This window comes from Scardinius erythrophthalmus (genome assembly GCF_964197995.2).
Source record: "Scardinius erythrophthalmus genome assembly, chromosome: 12".
Lineage (NCBI taxonomy): Eukaryota > Metazoa > Chordata > Actinopteri > Cypriniformes > Leuciscidae > Scardinius > Scardinius erythrophthalmus.
The window spans coordinates 33,049,224-33,076,140 of NC_138232.1; the positions used below are offsets into that span (position 1 = coordinate 33,049,224).

A 26,917-nucleotide genomic window follows, 5' to 3' on the forward strand; every position below is an offset into this window, starting at 1 on the left:
CACATATGAAAAAAATAGTTTATTGAAAGATGTTTATATTACCAACATTAATATACACAATCACACACAGAAAAGAACAATTAAATGTCAGCAACAGAAAGGTTTCCTTTCAGCTCACAGATGCCCAACAGCGATACGTTTTGTCAATTTTAACTGATGAAAGCAATAGGGCTGGTTTATATCTGTGATCAGCAGAGTATATTTGTCCACGGAAAAACCCAATGATCCAGTGAAAGAGGGAAGTTGTGTCCCCTTCAGGTTTCCAGTCCTGCTTTGCCCCTTTCTTGCTCAGCGCTTTTTCCATGTGAACTTTCTCCGTGCTCCTTCCTGCCCTGGTTTCTTCCTCTCCTTGATCCTGGGATCAGCGGTCAGCAGGCCAGCTGTTTGGGTAATCAGGGAAAACAGATGATGACTAAGTTTTCTACTACTTCAAAGTAGTCTGTGACTATGTGACTGTGACTAAAAGATATTAGATGTAAAGATGGTAAGTTATTATTTTTCACTATCGGAAACTTGTCAAAATATTGGACCTCCTGTTTTAGGCCTTGCAGAGCAAAAGCAGTTAAAGGGATAGTTCCCCCAAAAATGAAAATTCTGTCATCATTTGCTCACCTTCATGTTGTTCCAAACCTGTATTAGTTTCTTTCTTCTGTTAAACAAAAAAGAAGATATTTTGAAGAATGTCGGTAACTAGACAGTTGACGGGAGCCATTGACTTCCATAGTATTTTTTCCGTCAACTGTTTGATTACCAAAATTCTTTAAAGTATCTTCTGTTGTGTTCGAACAACTTGAGGGTAAGTAATGACAATTTTTATTTTATTTTGAGTGAACTATCCTTTTAATATACCTGTCAATGTCATTAATATTAAACTAAACTAAATATTAACAAGAATAATAACCCCCCCACAATTATTGGTAAAAAAAGCAAGACCCCAAAATAATGACTAACATTACTACTAATTATTAAAATATATGTTCTGCCCTTTTCTATGGTTTACCACACTGTGATGTTATGGGCTTCTTGTCACACACCTTGCCTCATCTTTTCCACTTGTCCCTCAGACACAAAGCTGAGCAGCGCCCGTGAGATGGCCAATCGCAGAGCTCCAGCCTGAGCGGAGTGACCACTACCCTCCACACTGCCCTCGATGTCAAACCGGCCCAGCATGCCCACAAAGTGCAGAGGAAACAACAGCTGCTCCCTGAGAGAAAGGAACGAGTAAAAGGCAGAATTAAGAACGTCTCTCTCAACTGGACTACTCAGGCTTTCAACATCTGTGTGAATGACACTCCTGCAAATCCCCCATTGAGGACCGTATCCTCATATTTAGACAAAGTGATAATCCCGCCACCGTAAGAACTATTGAGAGGACGCGACGCAAGCGTGTGCGCTCGCCTGCAGGACGGCCCACAGTGCTGACACAGAGCAACGCTCCCCTCCTGCTCCAATTAGGTCTGTGTGAAGCGGACGGAGTGATAAGGGCGGGCAGCCGGTCTCCGGCTCACTCATCTGTGTAATTAACTTTTCAACCACATTAAAAAAACTCAACACACTCACCACGCACCCTGGCCCACAAATGCTGGATTTGAGCATTTTTGGCGCGGGTCTCACTTATGGCATACTAACTAGAGTAAAAACAAATATTCAAGCCCTTGATATGCTAAAAGGATCTTTTCATAAAGGTGCGATGCATAACTGAGGCACACACACCTGTCTTGTAGTATGGGAAAGTGGCGGAGGTAGTTCTTGCCGTTGATTGTGACGTTCCCAGAGCCGCTGTCTCTGAGGGTGATACTAGCTTTGGCTGACTTCCTTCTGCCTGTGGGAAGGAGAGAGAGAGAGAGAGAGAGAAAGACTTAGCTGGAGTGATGTGGGAATTAAGTGAGTGTGTACAGAAGCAACGGAGAGAGTTTTATGCGAGAATTAACCGAGACAAGCGGAAACCTTGCAGAATAGATAATTCTTTATCTCTGATTTTACTCGCAGGATCACAAGACTTGAAGGAATAGCTCTTCCAAAAATGAAAATTCTGTCATAATTTACTGTCGCTCATGTTGTGAGGAACAGATAATAGCTCTCAAATCTCATTTTTATTATAGTTAAACTAAAGAAAAAAACTGTTACATGAAATAAAATAAATGTTAACTTGTTAAATAAAATATGAAAACCTTTTTTTAATTAATTAGAGCTATTTGCCAAGGCAACATTTCTTATTTTAATTTAGTTTAACTTGATGTACTAAAATAACAACTAAAACTGAAATTAAAAATGAATAAATCTACAACTACTAAAAATGAGAAATATAAAATGACTTTTAAAATGAATAATTAAATTGACAATATTAAAAATAAAATGGACAATAGAAAAACAAAAACTAATTAAAAATATTATTCAAAACTATTATAGTACATCATTGAAGCTAAAATTGTATAATCATACACGGTCACAATACACACACAGAAACAAATGGTTTTTGAATGATGTCAAACCTGACAATGTATCTTAACACACCATTGAAATAAAGCTAAAATAACAAAACAATATAAAATAAAATATAAATATTAACTGAGTTGAAGTATTAAATGACAAAATCTGAAATGAACAAAAGACAAAATAAAAATGACCAAAGCACATAAAAAAAACTGAAAATAAAAAAATAAAAGCTACTTAAATGAAAAAATATGTTAATACCATTTTTTAAAAAAACTCTGAAAATTAATTACAATATAATGGATTATTTAAGGATTTGCAAACTAATACTGCACATGGGTTGAATGACAATTTAATATTTAAATATTAAACTTTCAATTCACAATGGTACAGAACCCACCCAGCCCACCACAATATTATAATTGATTCATAATTGTCCTGTGAATAATATTGTGCGATAGTAATATATTTTTGTCCTAAACTCTTCACGCTCACACATTTTTCATGTATCTCAATTTATTTGGACAACTCATATAATGCACTACTGCACCAGAGAGACAAAAACGGCATTTCGAATCAATCTTCTCATAAATTCCCTTATATAAATGAAAGTGCAGAATAAATGCAAATAATCACAATCTGATTCAGAATTATTATCAGGCCGTACACATTTGACTACAGAGTTGAGATCTGAGAGTTACAGTAGACGGTCAGTAGAGTTGGAAAAAGGTTTTTATGGTGTTCGCAAAATCGAATAATCTAAAAACCTAATATTTTAACCATAACATATTTGATAAGCCTGTGTATTTGAGATGTGGGTATTGCGCCTTACCATCAGCGACGCTGAAAGCGACTCCCTGCGGGTCATACTGTATCACAGGAATCTCCTGTTTACTGGACTGAACCTCCAGCTGTCTGCGAAACTTCAGCACGAACTCCTCCTCCAGAGAGCAGTAGGGCATAGACAACAACTTCTCCATCAGCTGGATCAACCGCGTGTACTACACAAAATAACAGAATTCACTTAGTTCGCCAACAGCACCCTCTCGTGTTTTCATCCTGAAATACACACTTTATCAGTTCTTACGTCTTGATCTGAAACGTTCTCAACCAGATGCTCCTCCATTTCCTCTTTTAACAGCCACCTGCTCCCAGTCAGCATTCTGAGAGGAAACAAACCTAGTTTAGCCATTCAAATCATCATTTTGAGGAAAGTACGAAAATTCTCTAGCTTACTTTCAGATCTAGATGTACTGGCATTGTATGTTACAAATATTGTTGGCTTTTTGACCAATTGCTTTTGATAAAACATCTGCTAAACGCATAAAAGTAAATGTTTTTCTTGCAGGAAGTTTTGAAGTTCTCACATCTGTTTGGTGTCTGACGTAAATAGACCTTTATTTCTCATCTTGTCCTGATGTCTCTCAATGGCCAGAATCTTCTCATATAGATCCTAGAATGGCAAGAGAAATGGAAAGTGGTCAGTTTTAAAGCTATTCCTGTAAGAGCAGAAATAACACACACACACAAAAAAGATGCAAGAATCCTGAGCGTGGTCTCTGTTGACTAATAAGTCAATGAATAGATCGAATGAAGGACGATGTATTCTTCATAGATATTCAGGAATCCCTCAAAAGAAAAGATGCAGTGAAGCAAAAGCAGGGATTTGAAAATCCCCCGACACACACGCTCACACAGATACACACACACACAGTCTCTATTATGAAGGCAGATCTCATCTCTCTCTCCGGCTCTGGCTGAATTTAATTGTGTGTGTGTGTGTGTGTGTGTGTGTGTGGAGGGAAAATTGAATTGGGGAGCACTTGGGCCGTAACCCCCCACACTTTCTCTCTCCTTTCTAACACACACACACTCACTCGCACGTCCTCTTGACAGGAGAATCTGCCATGCGGAGCAGGATGGCATCCTCGGGCACACTTGTCTAAATTGGCATCGCGCCCGTGAGCCTGGAGTGCCCGTCAGGCGTGGTGGTGCTGGAGCAGGGGTCTGACACGGGGCCCGGCGCTGGCATGCAGCTCACGTCGCCACCTTCCTCACGCCTGTGCGAGAATTCATTTCCCCCTCAATTATCCCACAGCTGTTTGTTTAATTCGGTCCTGATAGAGTGCGTATAATCCACCGCTACTCGCCAAAAAAGCAAACATCGGGCAAAAACCAATTTTCAGCACAAAAAAGGAGGAGTAATAGAAAAGAAAGGGGGGAGGGAGGAAAAAAGCTGGGGGAATGCGCGTTACACGTTCGTGATCACAGCGCCATAACGAATCCAGAGAAATTCAAATGCCTTTAGGAGGGGAGAGAGGCTCCTTGGTCTCAGCTTTTAATATGAACTTTCACTGTTGCCTTTTGGTTGGCCGGGGCTCCTTGTATTCAACAAATCATGGTTAAATTGTACAGACTTGCTCCTCCCAAAGCGCACATGGGATTTTTTGTTGAAGGTTAAGTCGAAAATACAGTATAATGAGCACAAGATCAAAGTTGAAGGGCCTGCGGTTAAAAGCAGGAAGTACTAACATCATGAGCCCGTGTTTTATGACTTTGCTTGTGTTTTTTGTGTGAATAAGTTTTGGTATAAATAGTATAAATGTGTCAGATGGATGTCTTTGCCATTGCCAGTCAGTCCACTCTACAGCCATCTTGGTAAAGCACATGTGTAGCTATTGCTGATGCCTGAAATTAAGTTTAAATAATATATTTCATTTATAAATATGACAGTTTTGTGTCAAAACTGGTGATTCTTTATCTTAAATTATGCAAAAATAAAATAATGTTTAAGCTAGTCCAGCTAATGCACATGCACATTTAGGAATAAACACACAGGCAATGCCTCTATGAAAAGGTGACAGGCTTTTTAAACTGTAAAGAAGGACTATAGTGTTCAAAAATAAGAACTGTAGGTCCGGGATGCGTGTGAGGGATTTTTAGGCCAGTTGATAAACGCAAGAAAAACAGTCAGAGTCTAAATTGTCACTACATATTAAACTTATTGATCTTTTAATTATATGTTCATGCTTTGCAAACTTAAACACTTGGTTTTCTGTGATGCATTGCATGTTGTTGTTAATTCAACAATATATATACATGTGTGTGTGTGTGTGTGTGTATAAAAGAGTACATCATGAATCCATTTTCCAAACCGTGTTTTTGTCTTATCCTGAATCACTCTCTCAGTTCAAAGCCAGATTAAAGACACATCTCTTTGACCTAGCATTCACATAATACATTATAGACTTCTATAATTCAATGTTAGGCTGCATAGATTAGGTCAGCCGGAACCGGGAACACTTCCCATAAATCCTGATGTACTCGTTACATCATAAGAAGAATGGCATCTACGCTAATTTTAGTGTCTTTGTTTATCCCGAGGTTTTCCCGCAGCCTGCCGGATCCAGGCCGTATCCAGATCTGATGAAGGACCTTCGCCTGGACCCGATGACAACGCAGTGCTGAAGTGCCAACTAGTCTCTCCCTATGGAGGATCCCTTTACCACTCTACAGATAAAGCGTTGTCAGGAAACTCAATTCACGTACCTACCTCGAACTGATAAAATAAAATAAAATTCTGTATCAAAATTTATAAGGAAACGCCAGTACTTTGTTTAGGCTTGGCTTGTAGGGAATTCCAAACCTGCGCACATATATTCAAACGCACATAACTATAGAACCAATTCTTAATGCGCATGTGAACGCCATCAGCGTTTCTCACAGGTTCGCGTTTAAAGTCTGTGTAGAGAGAATGGTGTCGTCTTAGAGGCCCCTAATTTAATAACAAATGATCGTTGTGACAGAAGCGAATCAATCAAAACTAACTTTAGCTGGAATATAACTTTATTAAAGAACCGCTATAAAGCCGAAACAATCTCTGTTACCTTAAATTATACGTTTATCTCTGTAAAGCTGCTTTGAAACAATCTACATTGTTAAAAGCGCTATATAAATGAAGATGACTTGACACTACGTTACACCTATAATAAGTTTATATTGGGACTATTTTAGACTGGTTCGGGTCGTACCACTGCAGAGTTAGCCCAGTGCCTGACTCGTCATAGACAAACAGAGAGAAGTAGCTCCGGCTAAAATGTTCTTCTGCAAGATGCATGCAGTTCTGTTTATTAATCGCTAGAGCGCCAAAAGTTACGGACTGCAGCTTTAAATTACTTTTCTATTTTAATATATTTTACACCAGTTATTAGTCACACAATCCTTCATTGGAAACCGTGAAACATTTTTTTTCAGGATTATTTTATAAAAGTTATGAAGAACAGTTATAAAGATTCTCATTTTGATGAACTGATATCGATTCTTAAATCTCAAAAATAGAGTTTTTATAGTCTATGCTGTTTTACATTGATGAATGAACAAAACATTGTAGCATTCCTCCCATGCCAATAAATCACAATAAGCTTTGTGCTTTAGTTACTTTTGATACTAAGTCTCAGCTTTCAAATTTTGTCCTTTTTATTTATGAAATTTAAACAAATACCGCTTTGGTACTATTTAATGTGGTGTGAGTCGTGACAGATCGCTGTAGCGCCTCAGTTCAAGCACATGGGAACCGATCATCTCTTCTGCTTTAATACAAGTTACAGCAGTCAGTAATTGTCTTGTTTGTTCGTATTTTACTTAATCTGTTTTTCAATATTTAATGTTTGAATAAATCCGTCATGTTTTTATGACAGCAACCATCTAAATGTTTATAGCCATTTCTAGAAATATAATTGTCATTAAATTTTAACATTGTTATTATATACGTGTGTGTAATTTAAATTTAAGTACAGCCAACACAAATCAGTTAATTTTAAGCTTTAATTTTATAGTCATGTACCAACTGGGGTTCCCTGAATATTACAGCATTGGTTGAGAGATATTTTTTTTAGTAAATTTGCATTGAACTGTACCTGATACATACCCCAATTAATCAATATCAGAATCAGAACTGAATTAAAATCTGATCGAATTATGAAATTTGTGTCAATATCCTGCCCTAGTCTTTACTGTCACTTTAGATCAATTTAATATATCCGTAATAATAGGGTATTAATGAAAAATAATAACTTTCCATTGTAGCTACTTCCAGTCAACATTTTAAATAAAAGTAAAATACATAAACAACATTTTAAATACATTTACTTTAAAATAAAATTATTTTATTATTAAATACATTTTTTATTTATTTATTATGGCACAAAACAAATCAAATTTAAATATATGTGAATGGGGACAGAGAAGCAAGTAAAAATCTGGGTAAAACTTCACACCTCCCAAACCAAAAAAAAAAAAAAGGCCCTATCTTAGTTTAAGAACTTTAAACATGAAATCGTTAATTTTATGCAATAAAAAGGGTCACGCAATTAATGTGTTTTTTAATAAATGACCACTGCCGTACTAGAATACTTAGTTACTTGAATCGATTGTGCAAGTGGCTTACTTTGATAGCTGTAAATTCTCCTGATATATTAGCTACAGAATAGGTCTCCTTGGTAAATGTCCATATTTACCATATGTGTACTATCTGAATAGAGTTTGGATGTGTTTTGCTTCCTTTTTCTCAGGCTATAAAAATATTGCTGTCTGCAGGAAGGAGAGTTGTACATTATTTTCTGCACACTGCAGGGTTTCTGAACGCAGAGCACCTCTGTGCGATTCGAAGCTGAATGAGAGAGAGATTTGACATACCTATTTAAATTAGCAGCAGGGGTCCCAGCCACTGCAGGGCAAAGGGGAGGATGAGGGGCTTGGGCGCACCGAGGACAATGGCGCATTAGTCAACTCGCGCACACACACACAAACTCCTTACTGCTACTGAGAGGCGTCGTAGCCCAAGGTCGAGTCCAGAGATGAATGGTAGAGAAGGGAAAAATAAGCTAAAACAAACAAACTTTGAAAAGGAATTAGCCGCGGTGACAAAGAGCCGGTTAACGCAGGAGGCTCTCTGGGGCTCTTCCCATCGCAGTAAAACCCCTGAGGCTGATGTGCACACACACCTACACACAAACAGCACATGTGCACACATACACACTTGCAAGCACACCTAATATCACAAAGCCCTGGCGTGCCTAGTGAAGTGTGTGATGCTCCCTGTTGTAAATGGGATTTAGGAAGGAGAAAGAGCTCCGTCACACTCATCTTCCTAACTCTCATTCCTCTTCTTACAAATCCAAACCTGCCACTTGCATTTTCTTAATCATTCCAATCTCTGATGTATACTGGTTTGTTTTAACAACAACCATTCTATTTCATTTTATTTAGCACACTAAGAGTAAAATGTCAAACAAAGCCTCGCTCTTTCTGCAGAGGGGCTGTTCCCCCATCACCCCATCCAGGCCCTTTTTAGGGGATCACCTCTCTCTGTCTGTGCCCCTCCTTCTATCCCACCTCTCTGTGATGTGCCCCACCCCCACCCCCCGTCTGTGCCACTCTCTTCAATCATAGACCAGCCAAAGCAGAAACTCTTCCAAAACCATTTCAAGACAACAAAATTTCAATTTTGTCCGATACTAAGGGTGTAAGAAAAAAATCAATACACTTGAGTATCGCGATATTTCATTTTGCAATACTGTATCGATTTTCAAAAACGCAATATCGTTTTTTTGTTGTTGTTTTTTTAGTTTACGTGCAAAAATATTCATGGTAAGACAGTGGTTCACGTTTATGTTGTGTTTAAATCCCTACCACTAGATGGCTATGCTGAGACGCACCACTAGTGTCCTCGCCTAACATTTTTGCTAGACGTTAACAACGTAGCTATGGCTGAACCCCGTGTAAGACTGGCTCCCGCTGCATTCCGTGCTGAAGTGTGGAATCATTTTGGTTTCCAGAGTAAAGAGGGCTACCGATATCGACAGGAACCATGCAGTTTGTAAATTGTGTCTGGGAAAAATACTCTGGTAATACCACGAAATTGATTGCACATAATGTGTTATGTATTGTGATAGGGGCTATATGTATTTTCTTTTATTATGGCCTACTTGAGCATATAAAAATTTGCTCACTAAGGCCGGCGAGACACTGGCTGCATGGCGTGAGCGTCTCAGCTGCGTGGCGTGTCCGTTTTTATTTCGGCTCCCATAGAGGTTGCACACTGCCTGCGTGACATGCACGTCTCAGGCGCGGCTCGAGCCGCGCAGCATGCTAGAAATAGAACCGACGCCTATTTTTCACGCGACACGCAAGCGTGTTGGAAGCATTTCCAAGCAAAATAGAATAGGAAAAGATGTTCATGTCATTTTTACACGAATACATATTAATAAATGTCATTTTGTTGTTTGAAAGTCTCTAGGTTTTGACATAAATGCAAATATAAATGTAATTAAAAAAAATATTATCGATTTTCAAATACTGCACCTGCCAATACAGAACGAAATATTCTATAGCCTATTTTTGCCGTCAACACTGCCGACGTTGTCTCTGCTGCTATATATTTATGTTTAACATTAAGTATAGGCCTTCCACAACTCTCTCCCCATATGTCAAATATATCACCAATGAGGCTTATCATGTCACCAAGCAGCAGCAGCGCCGCGTCAGACACGTCTCTGGTGTGCAAAGACATGGATAACGCCACGCAAACGTCACGCAGCTCACACGCAACAGAAACGCCACGCAGCCAGTGTGTTGCCGGCTTAAGAACATATGAACCACAATCCCAAACTGGCAGTTTGATTTTCTGTGTACTGAATTGTTTACCTAAAGTAAACTTCTTTGACTTATGCACATCATGTCTTTTTTTAAATATTACTTTTTCTAAAATTATAGTCCTACTTTAAAAGAAAAATCCCAATATATCACCTTATGGACAGTATCGAAATATATTGCAATATATTGAATCGTGGCCCATGTATTGTGATACGTATCGTATCGCCAGATTCTTGCCAATACACAGCCCTATCCGATACCAATAAATTTAGTGATGAACTTCTTTTTTCAGAAATGCCCAAAGCACTAAGTAAAAAAAAAAAAAAAAAAAAAAAGAAAGAAAATAAAGTCTCTATCCTCACCAGCGTTTTCGAAAAAAGTTGCCAGCCAGCGCCAGCATTTTTGATCATTTTCACAAAAGTTCCATTGCCCCCAATATATTTTGTTGTATGAATATCTGAACATGCAATATTTCAAAAGAAAGAACAGACTCACAGCTTTAAAAAACAAAACAAAAAAAAAACATTTTATTCTAGCTTCATGCATTCCTTTATCAACACTTGAATGTGGGTAAGTTTCATAAAAATAGCAACATTGAGCAAAAAGCGGAGAAATTCAAAGACCGATCGAATTCAGAATAGGGCTGCAACGATTCATCGAGTTACTCGATTTACTCGATTACAAAAATTCCTCGAGGCAAAAACTCTGCCTCGAAGCCTCGTTAAATTCCTATGACGCGCACTATACGCGCAGGGATCTGATTTCACACGGACCGTTGTTCAATGTTCAGGAAGCACACCATAGCGCGTGATACATTTTGAATTTATTTGGCGCGATGGCAGAGAGTAAAGATGTCCATAAACGGCAGAGAATGTCTAAAGTTTGGGATCGCTTCCTTTCAGCGTCGCTAAAACAAGGTAATTCTGTCCCCCGGAATTTTTTTTTTTTTGACCCAGCGCCAATATTTCCGCCCGTGCCTAAGCCTATACATTGATGTTCGCTGATTTTAATCCCATACTGTATTTGTAGTGATGTCGTGATGCGGTTTGACTAGATATGATGTTTAGCTTTGATGTTTTTAAGAAGTAAACGTATAGCCTAAAGAAAGAACCCCTTCACACACACATGCACCCTCGTCTCTCTCACGCGCCAGTCAGACCAATTGCGGCAATGCATCACATATGCTTAAACTTTTATGTAGCCACGCAACAATAATTTCAGCATGCATTCACTGTATACACCGGGACGTGATGGAGGAACAAATATTGTATTGCAGTCTTTGCGAGACCTTGTTTGTAGGCTATGTCACGTCTACCAAATAGTTACAGACAACAACAAAAAAAATGAAACTCCCCAGCCTGCTTCAAGACATAATCGGCTACCAAAGTAATTGAGCATAGAACATTTTAAATTAACAAAAAAATATAATACTACAAAACGTGCTAATATACTTCAACTAGCCTAAGTGAAAAACAAAATGCTGTTCTTTTTCTATTTAACAAAATGCATATTTGCAATAAAACATTCCCCTTTTCAAAGCTACACTTATTTTTTTTATATAATTGTACACATTGTGTACCTGTTTGGCTTGATATTTTATATTCATTTAATTTATTTTTGTTCTCCGATGGGTAATTTGCAGAAGGTGCAATCCTTTTTTTGTAATGTTGTATTAAGAAGACAAAACTAAGGCCAAATGGCCTTTACTATTTAAGTTTGTATTCATAGTTTTACATGTTATTGTTTTACAGTATAAAGTTGACTTAACTGTATTGTTATATAATTGTTGGCACTGGCACTTATAAACACTAAATGGGTAAAAATTACAATAAATAGGCTTAGTTTTGGAGCCAAATGTTGGAGTTTTTCAGCCACATCATTTTCGTTATGCATTATTTGTTTTGGTTGTTTAAAAACACACTAAAAAATTTTATCCGATTACTCGATTAATTGATCGATTAAGTGCTAGATTAATCAATTACAAAAAGAATCGATAGCTGCAGCCCTAATTCAGAACGATCATCAAAACATAGATGGAGTCCATCAACACCCCTAAAGCTTGCACAGTCCTATACCTCATCCTAGGTTGACATTTCATTTGGTAACATTTTAGGCAGTTTTGATTTATATGCCGTTTAATCTTGATGATCGTGTTATTTTACATTTTCATATGCTATCGCTTGTTTCTGCTGCTTCTTCGTCTGTGTTTTGAACAGGAGATCGAGTACACTTTTAGAAGATGCGTAATAGCGCCCCCTATGCACAGAAAGCTGTACATTTCCGTCAACATGTCGAACGTAGCATGACTAAACCGAAACACTGGTCCCATCGCATCCGCTATTTAGAAAAGTGTTAAAAGCAGTATGAACTGACGCCGATATCTATGGACATATCTATGGACATAGACATATATATATATATATATATATATATATATAAGAATGCTATAGCTATATATATCTATATATATATATATATATATATATATATATATATATATATATATATATATATATATATATATATATATATATATATATATATATATAGCATTCTTATGCATTCTGAATATGCATTCTTTCTATAGGCGCGTTCACTACATTTGGACATTTTTGTGTAATTATATTTATTAAACGTAGAATATTTTTCAAACCGTTACAATTAGTATTATAAATTCAGACTTTCATGACATAAAAAAATAAACATATCAGAATAACACGGAGCAGTTTTTTTTTTTAAGTCAAGTTTATTTATATAGCGCTTTTCACAATACAGATTGTATCAAAGCAGCTTCACAGTATTAAATTAAAATAATACATCAATGTTTGTTTCTAGTGGAAAACGTCCACGTTTGGTAATGCTGATCAATAGTATTGTTGATTGATTAATTAAATTAAATATCCCCAACTGAGCAAGCCAAAGGCAACAGTGGCAAGGAACCGAAAAAACTCCATCAGGTGACCTAATGGAGAAAAAAAAAAAAACCTTGGGAGAACCCAGGCTCAGTCGGGGGCCAGTTCTCCTCTGGCGTTTATGAACTAGAGGTCGGATTTAACTGTAAGATTACAAGTATTATATGAATGCCTGGCTGAAGAGATGCGTCTTTAATCTAGTTTTAAACTGGGAGAGCGAGTCTGAGCAACGAACAGTATCAGGAAGACCATTCCAGAGTTTTGGAGCTAAATGTGAAAATGCTCTCCCTCCTTTGGTGGACCTAGATATCCTAGGTATGACCAAAAGCCTTGAATTTCGTGATCTTAAAGAGCGCAATGGATTATAGGGCGATAGAAGATCTGTTAAATAGGATGCAGGACAACCAGCTAATAAAGCATTACAGTAATCTAGTCTTGAGGTCATGAATGCATGAACTAACTTTTCTGCATCAGAAACTGATAGCATGTTACATAGCTTAGCAATGTTTCTAAGGTGGAAAAAGGCTGTTCTTGTAACATATGAAATATGATTTTCAAAAGACAGGTTGCAGTCTAGTATAACACCCAGGTCTTTTACTGTAGAGGATAAAGTAACAGGACATCCTACTATGTTAAAGTTGTAGTGCGAGAGGTTTTGTGGGCGGTTTTTTGAACCGATGATTAGTACCTCTGTCTTGTCTGGATTTAATAAAAGAAAATTGCGCGTCATCCAATCTTTTATATCTTTAACACACTGTCAATTTGGATAATTTAGCGTTTTCATCTGGCCGTGATGAAATATAGATTTGAGTGTCAGCAGCATAACAATGGAAACTAATTCCATGTTTCCTTATAATATTTCCAAGTGGCAGCATATATATTGAGAATAACAGAGGGCCTAACACAGATCCCTGCGGCACTCCATAGTTTACAGGAGTTATGATCGATTTTTCTCCATTTAAATAGACAAAATGGTAGCGGTCAGATAAGTATGATCTGAACCAGCTTAATGCTTGTCCTTGAACACCAGTATAATTTTGTAGTCGATCTAAGAGTATTGTGTGATCTATAGTATCGAACGCAGCACTAAGATCAAATAAAACTATTATTGAGATACAGCCTTGGTCAGAAGCTAATAGTAAATCATTTGTGATTTTAACGAGCGCAGTTTCAGTGCTATGATGCGGTCTGAATCCAGACTGAAACTTTTTATAGATGTCATTTTCTTGCAAGAAAGAGCCCAGTTGGGCTGATACAACTTTTTCTAGTATTTTAGACATAAAAGGAAGATTTGAAATGGGTCTATAATTTGCTAAATTATGTGGGTCTAATTGTGGGTTCTTAATGAGAGGTTTTATAACTGCCAGTTTAAATGTTCTTGGAACATGACCTAAAGATAAAGATGATTTAATAATATTGAGGAGAGGCTCTTCCACTATAGGTAACACTTCTTTAAGTAGTTTAGTGGGTATAGGATCTAATAAACATGTTGTTGTTTTAGATGAAGTGATAAGTTTATTTAACTCTTTGTTCTATAGTTGTAAAGCACTGTAATTGTTCTTGCGGGGTGATAATTGAGGCTGAATTATAAGGCGCGATTGAGGATTGAACGTTTACAATTGTGGTTCTGATGTTTTCTATTTTCTCAGTGAAGAACTTCATGAAATCATTACTACTAAACTGTAACGGAATATTTTGTTCAGGTGACATCTGTTTATTTGTTAGTCTAGCCACGGTGTTAAATAAAAACCTAGGATTGTTTTGATTGTTTTCTATTAGTTTGCGGAGGTTCTCAGCCCTGGCCGCTTTTAGGGCCTTTTATAACGTGACATACTGTCTTTCCATGCGATTCTAAAGACCTCTAAATTAGTTTTTTTTTTTCATTTATGCTCTAAATTACGGGTTTCTCTCTTTAGAACATGCATAGTATTGTTGTACCATGGTGCTTTACTTTTCTCTCTGACCTTTTTTAATCTAATGGGTGCAACAATATCCAATTTTCCAGAGAGAATGGTGCTCATAGTGCTAGTTAAGTGCTAAGTTAAGAGCAGTTTCTGCTCATTGCACCATGACATTACCCATTCATTTAGCGCGAATAATCTACTAAACTTTTCATGTCCTAGTCGGTACGTGGGAAGTGGTCCTGCTACAATGATCGTTGTTTCAGGCGATGTGCTGCGTACCGTATCGATCAGATTCCTGAAGTCTTTCTTCAGAACCTCCGTCTGGCGCAGCCTGATGTCGTTCACTCCCGCGTGCAGGACCACAGTTCCGACGCGCTCGTCACCGTTCAGAATCTCGGGAACGCGAGCAGCGATTTCAGAAACACGAGCACCAGGAAAGCAGTGACTGTGCACCTTACTTTTACCTAACGTAGCGTGTACGTGCCGAACGATGGAATCGCTGAAGATCACAGCATCGCGTTCTGTTTCGCGAAGAGGGGAGAAGCGGTTTTGGGTGGATATCTCGAAAACCGGGAGGGTCGGAGAGAGTCTTGGTCTAGACCTGACTCGCGTCTTCCACTGCGGAACCATCCAGGCTTTGTGGTGGCGTGTTGGAGCCGGAGTGAACGAGACCATGGCTGATCGCGACCTCGGCGCTCGGGACCGATGCTGAGAAACGCACGGAGTAGACGAGGTCGGAGTCAGCAGGTTAGTAACGTTAATCACTGATTTGTGTGCATCGGCGCGTGATGTTTCAAGAGCTAAACGCCGGTCTCTCAGCTCGGCTTGTCTCACTAAAAGGTTGTGGATCTGTTTCTCAACAGCTTCCAGCTCAGACTGCAGTGCGTGCAGATCAAATGTGTCCTCACCTGCACCAAAAGGTAGACTACTTACATCTGATATATTCGCCATTTTAACAGATGGACAGTAAGTTAGCAACAACGCTACCAGTGATGCTATCAATATTAATACTAATTTATGGCTGAAGTCTTGGATATAATCCGTCTTTTTAGTGGTATGGGTGTAGAGTAGACGCACGATAGGCGAAAAAATGTTTGTTTGTAAGTGAGTGTGGAAAAGACGCGTTCAGCCGTGATCCACAGGAGTAACCTATAAGAGTATCCGATGTTGGATCACTAATAGGCTATTTTTCTGCTAGCGGGAATGGAAAACCCGGAGTGAATCAGAGCGGAGTGATTACAGAACGCTTAGAGTGCAGAGAGGAACGTGCTTTCGCTTTGATCACATCCCCCTCAGCAAGGTGAATAGCCTACAACTCATCTTTCCTTAATTTAAGTGGCTCAATATTTTTTTTTGTTATTTAAAGAGCGTGTTAGTAATGTGCACCTATAGGCAGGCCACAACGCGCGTACACTCTGCTTATTACACACACAGGGACGCGCAGCAGCACACAAACTAGCCAAATATTAAAAATAAAAAGATGTAATGTAAAATATTAATATTGTGTACATAAAGATATGGTGGAATCCGGCCTGTACTGTAGTTGGTCGGTTTGCGCACTTTAACCTCGCACACGAGCAGATCCGTTTGCGCTCTAGAGACGCGGTCAGTCTTTCCGCTTGCAAATTCCATCATGTGAATAGCAATCTGCCATGTCACAGAAAGGGAATGGGAGATGAGACTCTGGTTGGTTTATTTCACGTTACGCCCAAAACACACCCATTACTCATTAAGAGAATAGGGACAACCCTTTTAGACCATGCGCCGTGCGCACCGACCACTTTTCCCATTGTTAAACTAGCAAAAGTGGATTCGGACATGCCCTAAGTGCACTTTATACCATGCGCTTAGATCGTTAAAATAGGGCCCTTTGGCTTTGTTTTATGTAAGCATTTAACATACACATATTAAGAGCAGGAACTCACATGCAAGAGAGAATAGTAGGACTGTTTCCCTGTGTAGAACAGAAAGTGAAAAGGCCGTCCTTCTGCATCCCACTGAACAGCTAAAAGAGAGAACAGGGCACAAGTATTTTATTACTACATATCAGCATGCTTATATTTGGTGTCAAAAAGTTAAAACACAGCTCTTCCATACCTGTCTGTTTTGGGAATATTTGCTCTGGGTGCTAAAACAAAAAGAAAGGTGCATAAGAAACATATTGACTGTGTTAATTATCAAAAAAAAAAATCTCACCTTCATTATAGGTCTTGCTCGCTTGTCAAAGAGTCCAGAGGGGAAGAGGTATGCAATACTCCTCTAAACAAACAAACAAACAAACATACATACATACATAAGAATACGCACCCGTTTTATGGCAAATTTAATGTCATATAATTATAACTCTTACACTGATCTATTATATCTATAGAGTGGTGCAGTGATGACGTATTTTTGTAGGCCAAAACTCAGAAATAAGTCAGCATTTTAGTACTTCAGTTCCATAGTCCCAAAGTCAATGAGCTTTTCTGAATGGGATTTTGGTTAAAAGCCTGAAATAAGGTTTGTGGTGGTGAACACAGACTCTGAAATAAAAACACACCAGTAATACCTCACTCCTACCCCCATATTTTTTAAGCTTTTACACATGTCTTAAAAATGTGGTTGCTAACAAGTTGCTAAAAAGTTGCTAAATGGGGCTACAGATGTTGTTGGGGACATTAAACATCAGCCAAACAGGTTAACAGATTCCAGTGATGTCACTGAACGGGGCATAAAACTTTCATTTGCATAACATGAGACACTCAGAATGGCAACCTTTTGGGTCGTTGACCCGTTTTCCAGGATAAAGTGACAGAAAAGATGAAAGAAAAAAGTAAGGTGATGGCAGATGCACTCCAAGAGAACAGATATCCATGTATTGGGCCATCAAAACCAAAGGGTGAGGGAAACTGAGTGGAATAAAGCAACACAAAGGGAAGAACAGACAAACGGTGCAGGATGCAGTGACAGATGAAGGCAGCACCTGTTCATACCTTGAAAAGCAATATGGCCCAACTCCCTCAGGGAGGTTTAGCCTCGTCATAGTGTTCTAGAAACCACTGCTGCCTACACTTCACACGAGCCCAATCTGGGAAAGCAACCTTGTTACACGCACTCTCTCAAAACAGATTTTTTTAGACATCTGACCACTCATTTCATGTGCCATGGAAAACACAGCATCAAAAACCTAAAAGTGCCTGACCTTCCCAGGTGACAAGGGCATACATGTTTATGCCATACCTGCCATCCCATCTTTTTTTGTAGCATAATTTTTTTCCCTGTAGTTAGTCAAGGTTTCCTTCACCAAGGTGTAATTTAATTCCCTCTCGCTGACCCTTACATACCACACATTTAAAGGAAAATCTGCTTATCAGGAAGGGCCATGATGCAAAATACTGAATAGTTGTTGAAATCCAAGAGATCATATGGCTCAATGAAATGACATCTCTTCAGAAATCTATCCTGATCCATTCATTTATTCAAAAATACACTACTGTTCAAAAGTTTGGGGTCAAGTCAAGTCACCTTCATTTATATAGTGCTTTTAACAATATGGACTGTTTCAAAGCAGCTTTAAAGTGTTATTAGAAAATTACTGTAACAGAGATTGTTTTGGCTTTACAGCAGCTCTAGAATAAAGTTATTGTCCAGATAAAGTTAGTTTTGATTGATTCACTTCCATTGCAAAGATGATTAGTTATTAACTTAGGGGCCGTTTACACGACACCGTTCCAACAGAAAACCCTTAACACGCTCCAGCCCGCTCATTCCCACAACAACAGTGCCTGGTGGCTTGAGGACGCAAACCTTAAAATAGGTTCCAAGGTGCAAGCCTTGAGGAAAATATGTATATGTATGTATATATACAGTATATGCGTGCACATGCGTATTACGTGTTTAGTCTTACTTGTCTGGCCTTAAAAATGTATAATACAGAATTATTTGTCGCTTCTGCATATCCATGTGAACCGGAACTATTTTGACAACATTTTATCTGTACAGAGGTAAAGGGAAAGAGAAGAAGGCCTTTACAGGGGAGAGACTTGATGACACTTCAGGACTGTGTTGTCGTCAGAAAGTTATTGACTTTTATTCAGCAGGGACAAATTAAATTGATCAATTTAATGTAAAGACAATTATAATGCTACGAAAGGCTTATTCCAAGTAAATGTTGCCGTTATTAATTTTTTTGTCTATTTGTTTATTTGTCTAACAAACAAGACATTGTATATTATGAATATTGTTGGCTCTTTGACAAATGCTTTTGTTCCTCTTTTGTAAATCGCTTTGGATAAAAGTGTCTGCTACATGCATAAATGTAAAGTGTAAACATATAAATGGAGTAATGGGTGCTGAAAATTCAGCTTTGCCATCACAGGAAGAACTTATATATTAAAATACATTAAAATAGAAAACATATTTTACAAAAATAGTAATATTACTGTTTTTACAGTATTTTTGGTCAAATAAATGCAGCCTTTGTGAGCATTAGAGACTTTACATTATAATAATAATAATTATAAAATAAAATATCTTAGAGGTCCCAAATTTTTAAAGAGAAGTGTACATAAAAAAAATAGAATTACGGACTAAAATTCATTTTAATTCAATAAAAGGTTTTCAAATATTAACAAGTAGTTTCATTTTTATTTTTAAATGGTATGAAACCAACATGAAGACATTTCTAAAAACTTGCCAATGGTTTTTTTTTTTTTTTTTTTTAGATTTCCTTTTTCTTTATTTTGGACACCCTTGTCATTAACCCATGTGTTAAATGAATAGTACACTTAAAAATATTCTACTTTCTAGTGGTGTCAACAATAATCGATTCGGCTTTGAGATTTCCTTTTTCTTTATTTTGGACACCCTTGTCATTAACCCATGTGTTAAATGAATAGTACACTTAAAAATATTCTACTTTAACTAATGTTTGATATCAGTATTATTATTTGTGGAACAAAAAATCCGATATTTTGCAGAATGCCCAAGCTGATTTTATTCATACAATAGAAATAAATGGTGTCACACTGCCAAGCTCCAAAAATACACAACATAAACGCAGATCATATAACTTGCACCATTTTCCAAAACTTCTTAAGCCTCTTAATTACACTCTCTTTTAAAACTTTGACTCAAGTTGGAATTGTCAAAAACTCAGCAAATTTCTTCCCAATTTCAGTGGCATGGTCTCTGCGAACGTCAGAGCCCACCTGACGGGTGCAAACGCAATGTGTGTGCGAGTAGACGAAAGACAGCGGGAGAAAGCAGGTGAGGCTTGCAGTCTTTATTAATTACTTCCTCCTGGCAGCACTTGCTGTGCAGCTGTTTCACACCTTCAGCGCATTCACGGGAACGTCATGTCGGCTGAAGCGCTTGGCACACACACCAGTGCCAGCTCAGGCACAGACGCCCCATCCTGTACTTGCTCTGTGCCCTGCAGTCGCAGCCATTTTCCACCTCTTACCCACCGATCAGCTGGCAGAGGGACGGTACGTGTCAGCTTCTTTTAGCCACACTTACTCTGAGGACTCAATTCATTAATGGTGACAGAGATTGCGGAATAATGTTAAGAATCGAGAAATTGGACCAAATTAGTGGGATAAATCAATTACGGCCATTTCTTTCTGGCAAAGAATAAAATATCGGACATAAATACTGTTTGTAAATGTATGCCAATTTCTAAGCAGGTCCCAGAAGTGTCCCAGAAGTTCTACGTGACACCTGCAGAAATTTGATAACTTAACTTTCAGCTTTAGGAGTACCACAATGATTGTATCAGACTTCACATTTCTAGTTTTCTTATGTTCCAATACAAATTCATAATGCAAACTTTATGCAATAAACTAGGCTAGATTGCTAATAAAGTATATGGCCAGATTGGCCACATTACCGCTCTGATGCATTGTGTTCATAGTGTGCCAATTTTATATGACTGGCCTCTAGTGTTGTCAAAAATATAGATTTTTCAATACACATAATTTCCCGCAGTATCGATACACCAAAACCTGCTGCGCCTTCTCGCTCTCTCTTCTCTCTGACAGCGAGTTGACAGTTCCAAGTCGGCCCAATTTTGAACAGTGTATAGGCTGTCCCCTATTGCCAAATCATATAACCTCGTCACATAGGCTAGATCTATGAATATTGTTATAGTCCAATGGCAGCAACCCTACAGCGTGTGCATACACTGACACACACACACACACACACACACACACACACACACACACACACACACACACACACACACACAATTTACCCCTAAACATACCCATTAAAGACATCTTTCTGCATTTTTACATTTAAAAAAAAAAAACCTTTTAATTAGGCTACTATATTTTTATACCAGATTTATAAATGAGGACATCCCTAAAGGGAGGTTTTTGGAGATTTTGTCACGTTTTGGTCACTTCTGGGTACAAATTTGTCACCAAAATATAGTTAAGTAGGTACACACGTACACACACACACACACACACACACACACACACACACACACACACACACACACACAATACACTCTCTAGTTCTTTTAGTTGGAAGGAATGGCTGTGCAGTTCTCTTCTTTTCACCAAATCATTTGCACACTCGTCTTTTTATTTCCTTTTTTTCTATATAAAGCTAAAGCAGCAACATTGAAAGCGCCAGTCTCCGTGTTTAGTGCTAAAGCTCATGCGATTGCCGCCGGCTCGCCGTGCAGTCATGCCGTGTACCACCTGCTTTGACACGATTATCAGGTTAACTGACTCGTAAAAGGTGTGCAATGGCTCATGACCTCCTGAGTGTCCGAATTCGCACAGTGTACGCCCGCCTTTAGTCTTTACATGTTGTGGAGTAAAGGGGGCCTTAAAGTCAAAATGGTTAACCACTGTTCTAGAATATCAACTTATATTTTAATAAAGACAATCCAGACAGGTTAAAAAAAATAGAATACAATCTTAAGGAATATTTTTATTTAGAAATTGCTCATGATGTAATTTACTTGTTAGAACTGAAAAGCTGGGGAGAATTTTACTTTATCAGGCATTTTTAGCATTATTTTTGGTATATAGGCCTAGTACAGTCATCTGTGAATATTTTTGTTTTATTTCATACAATTTTATTTTATTTTTTCATTGGTTTTCTCATAGTAACATGTGCTTACATGATGAGAAGAAACCTAAAACACTTTATAGCCTGCAAATATTTAAGTCTGACACGAGTTTGATACTATAAATGCTGTTTGGTGATCGTGCAACATCCAACCACAAAGTACAGTCAGATGATTGTTTGCTCCTTTCTCTGCTGCTGGTATGAGTGGCAAAAGAGTTCAAAAGAGAGTCGCTTATGGTAAAGACAATAGTTTTGCATAATGAAAATGTGCGCCTTGAATTTATTTGTGTTTGACAATCACTAGTACACAATCACTAAACTTTTGGCATGAAAACACTCTGCTTGAATTCTAAATTTTATATTTCGGAAAACAGAGTAACAGAGCAGCGCTTCTGGGTTGTACGTCAGAACGTTGCGCTGCGTTATTACACTATGTGAACTCACGTCAGAGGCCCTCACAGAAGAAAATGAATAGTTGAATAAAGTGGTTATTTTTGTTTGTTTTTTTGCACACAAAAAGTATTCTCGTTGCTTGATAAACTTATGGTTTTGAGCCACTGTAGTCACTTGGACTATTTTAAACATTGTCTTTACTAACTTTCTGGGCCGGCAAGTTTCAATAACATAGAAGCCTATGGAGGAGTGAGACAGCTGCAGATTTCATCAAAAATATCTTAATTTGTGTTCCGAATATAAACAAAAGTGTTACGGGGTTGGAACAACATGAGGGTGAGTGAGTACTGACAGAATTTAAATTTCTGGGTGAACTAACCCTTTAATAAACAGAACTGCATGTGTCTTGCGGAAGAACATTTTAGCCGGAGCTACTCCTCTGTATTTATATCTATGCTGGGTGAGTCACGCAGGCACTGGGCTGCTCCGCAGGTGCCGACCCGACCGGTGTAAAGTAGTCAGAGTCTAAACGTCTATTACAGGCTTACCGTAGTGATTCAGGATAAGACGAAAACACAGTTTGAAAAAAGGCATTTATGATGTACTTGCTCATTATATATACTTTGTAAATTCTGAACATAAAAAGGTTACAGACTGCAGCTTTAACAGTCGTCTTATGAATGTTTTGAAGCATCAGATGAAATCGATACACTCGTTATTTGAAGCGACTTTCAAAAGGTGATTTACTCTGTTTTGGTTGCTACCGTAGACATCAGTGTTTATACTCGAACTATAAACTTTTATCTCAGTACTTCTGTGATCATTTGAATATTTGTAACACAGAAATATCGAAACTGTGTTAAAGTAAAACGATTTCATATATACTGACAACTGCTCTCTCAACGACAGCGCAAACTGATTTTAATGTTCCGGCGTGAACTCCACTCTGCGTCGTGCCTAACAATACCCCTTAGCTGTTCTAAATCCACTGTAAAACACGGCTTCGCAGGGCTTATTGTTTAATTATTTTTCTATGTAAACACGCGCTAGATGTGCTTTGACCGTTGACCTCATGTTTTGCATCTTTTGCAGCGTTGCACATGCCACGCCGTTCTAAAAAAACGGTGCTCAAGTTAAAATAAGTTCCACTTTTAAAGGTCCCATGGCATGGATTATTTTATTATTTTATAATGTTTTCTGGGGTGCCCTTATAATGTAAGTATGTTTTTCAGATAAAAAAATGTCATAATTTAGGAATAAAAGGCATTTTTCCTGGGCTGATTTTAGCCTCTGATTTGAACGCTCTGTTTGAAGGGGCCTGTCTGCTGAGAGACTTCAGTGTAAATGCTCACTGCTGTGATTGGCTGACATGCTTGCATATGAAATAGCTAGCATTACATGTGGAACTCTCTCGAAAACTTTTACTATTACACGTTTTTACTATTACAGCTATCGATATTAACGAATCGTGAGAAGTTTTTAAAGTATTTAGATCTATTCCCATCACATAAAAGGTTGCAGTGATGAGCATTGAGCAGATCATTTGACAGTCATTTGATCGCGTGAATGAAGATCTTATCATTGCAACGCAGTTTCTGCACTCTCACTAATGATTTCACCAATGCAAACATGATGTAAATACAGTAAGAGCTTTGTTGTGCAGTGTAACACCATCATTGATTTCATAAAGAGTTTTGGCAAGTGTCCAGATAAACTCCCGCTGTGTGATTGAAAGCTTGGGCGATTGGAAAGGGATTGTTCTTTGATCGCTTTCTGTATATATTTTAATCACAGTTTAAATAAGATTATTTTCATCCTACTAAGAGAAACGACGTGAAGTTGATCGTTTAGTCACTGGCTTGATTTACTTGATTTAACAGTATTGAACGACTTTGAGAGAAAGATTATCTGTCTGAACTTGAACAATTACACATCAGAAATTCACATAACCCACTGGTTCTTTAGAGGCTCGGATGAAGGAACTATAAAAATACTTTTGTGTTCATTTGTACATCCAGACACTGAGCAACTGCCATGCTTTGCTCGTTTGCAAGCCATGATGTCTCTCAAGGAAAAAACAATTTTGCACTCGTGTAGCTCATTTTCTCATGGGCGGGCCAAATTCTCTTTGCAGGCAAAGCAGAGAAAGGGGAGGTAACCATTCCCCTTATGACGACATAAGGGGAAGGTTCCAGATTCGCCTGTCTGAGCTTTCATTTTCTCAAAGGCGAAGCAGGATACCCAGGGCTTGGTTTACACCCATCACAATTTTTAGCCACTGGGGGACCATAGGCAGGCTAGGGGAACTCATATTAATGTTAAAAAACCTCAAAGTTTCCACTAATCGCGTCTTGCACTTTTCAAAGCAAAGACGCATTCTGTGTGAACGAGATCTAAGAAATGAATAGACTTTGTCCATTATTTGTTTTGTTTTTTTAAATAAGCCAAAGATTCACGATCAGATGTATGGATGATTCACACTGCTGTATCATCATTGCCAAAAAGCAACTGGATGGCAATGTATCAGAGGGTGTTCCCTCTCAAGATTAAGGATAATATGGACAATGGACATGTGCTCAGAATTTTATAATGTACTTGTATGACTTTGCCTGAATGTAAGTTTTTTTACATCCCCCCCCCCCCAGAAGAATGAACCATATTTCCCAAAATATAGTGCAATGTTATATATCAATAATGTGCAATACATACAAATCTGTGAACATCCCAAAACTATTTTAGATTTTTATTTTATTTTTGTATTAAATAACGTGCATCAGAGTAAAAAAATGTTTTAACAACACAGTAAATGGAACAGAATAAGACTGAACATGGATATAGAATAGTGTGGTGAAGTAACTCACATCAATATCCTCCTGTGTAAATGTTTCTGGGTCCTCCCCCATCATGTTGGCCAAGTGACGTTTACCAACTTCAAACTCCTCCACCTGTTTATTGATGAACTCCTGTGTGAATTTCTGTGGGCCTGCCGCTGCCAGATTCTTCTTCCACAAAGAGGATGACAAACAAATCTGCCTGACCGGCAGCTAGAATTAATCAAGAAAAGAACACATAAGAAAAAATGTTAGTCAAAATTATGTTGTTAAAGAAATCATGAAAAGACATCATGAAACGCCATCAGACTGTTGGCTGAACGGCTTAATCTGATGCATATGGTACACAAAATTGGAAACACTTCAGGATTTTCGAAGTTGTCATCTGGTTGAATTCTCCAGAGTTTCCGGAAGATGTGTTTGTCACTTTCCTTAACGGTCCAGAGTTTCCGGAAGATGTGTTTGTCACTTTCTTTAACGGTCCATCTGACACAAACCCTCTGGCGGCAAACCTCTCAAGGAAAAAAGCCTCATGTTCACAAAAACGCTTGTCAGGATTAACTAAACTCTGGATTTTCAAACATTTATTAAGTTCACAACACTGTTAAACAGGCTCTTTAAATATGTCTAAGAGTTTTAAACACCAGTCTGATATTATTGTAGGGACATCTTTTACATTCCCATGCCACTACACATGATGCTGAACAAAACGAACTGTTTGCTTTACATGTCAGTCAGACAGCCACTGAGTGGTCCTTGGCCAATGAAAGCTGCTATGCAGTCCAGACCTTCTTCCGCCAGTCTGAAGATCTGGCAACACGAGTTTAATCCAAGTGAAACAGCTCACTTATTGAAAAAAAAAAATGCAGGACGGGACTTGATTTTGTCCATGGGGAATTGATTATAATGTTGGATCATTGTGGATTGCTATTGCTGCGATCTCGTGACAGGTGACCCCGCCCTCACGCTACAAAACATGTCATTAGAGAAGAGATGTGATTACGAGGACACAATAATAATAAAAAATGCCGATATGTTCACGGATAAATCGTTTATAATAAACAGAGCAATATTCCATAAAACAAAAAAAAATACTGATTTTGATTTCATGGTGACTTTGAACCAGGCTACAAGTAACTTAGCCTTGGTGATCACGTTCATATGAAATGACGAAACATCAATATTAAATGTAGAGTACTAAAACGTTATTATAATACGTTACTGTTTAAATATGTAAACGAAAATTGCATGTGTATTATATTAGCTGGCATGGGCAGTGGACATTATGTCACGCCATGATAAAATATATCTTTCAAATAGTTCAGGTTATTAACTCAATACGTATGCTATGCACTTCAATGAAAGAACAGCACACTTCTGCCAATCTGCACGTTTTATACAGACTCAATAAGCACTCGACTGTTAGTAATCAGCCACAAGGACATACTGCTCTCTACAGCATCACTACCAATTACGACTAACTTGTCGCAAAACCAGCTCTGTGTCGGAACAAACATAAGAATGCACTTCACCTGCGGAGCCGTCTTTGAACGGGACACACATAAACTTTTCCCGCAGCTCCCATACTTCCATAAAATCGATCTCACGCCTCTGCAACTGGAGGCAGCCATGTTTGCTCGCCGACTCGCGCTTGCTTAGACAGGAAGTGATGTCTACATACATCACATCCTGGAAGCAGGCAAAGTCGTTCATCACCAGA

General features: G+C 38.2%; 1 protein-coding gene across 1 annotated transcript; it reads right to left on the reverse strand.

Moving 5' to 3' along the window:
- mrps9 (mitochondrial ribosomal protein S9) lies at nt 1–26,917 on the reverse strand. Its single transcript, XM_081381011.1, has 11 exons — nt 26,730–26,917; nt 25,228–25,410; nt 17,099–17,161; nt 17,000–17,030; nt 16,828–16,907; nt 3,801–3,886; nt 3,521–3,596; nt 3,266–3,434; nt 1,714–1,822; nt 1,035–1,204; nt 1–380 (listed from the first exon to the last, which is right to left on the reverse strand). Exons 1-11 carry the CDS (start codon nt 26,826–26,828, stop codon nt 289–291), a joined length of 1,158 nt encoding a protein of 385 aa, XP_081237137.1. The 5' UTR covers nt 26,829–26,917; the 3' UTR covers nt 1–288.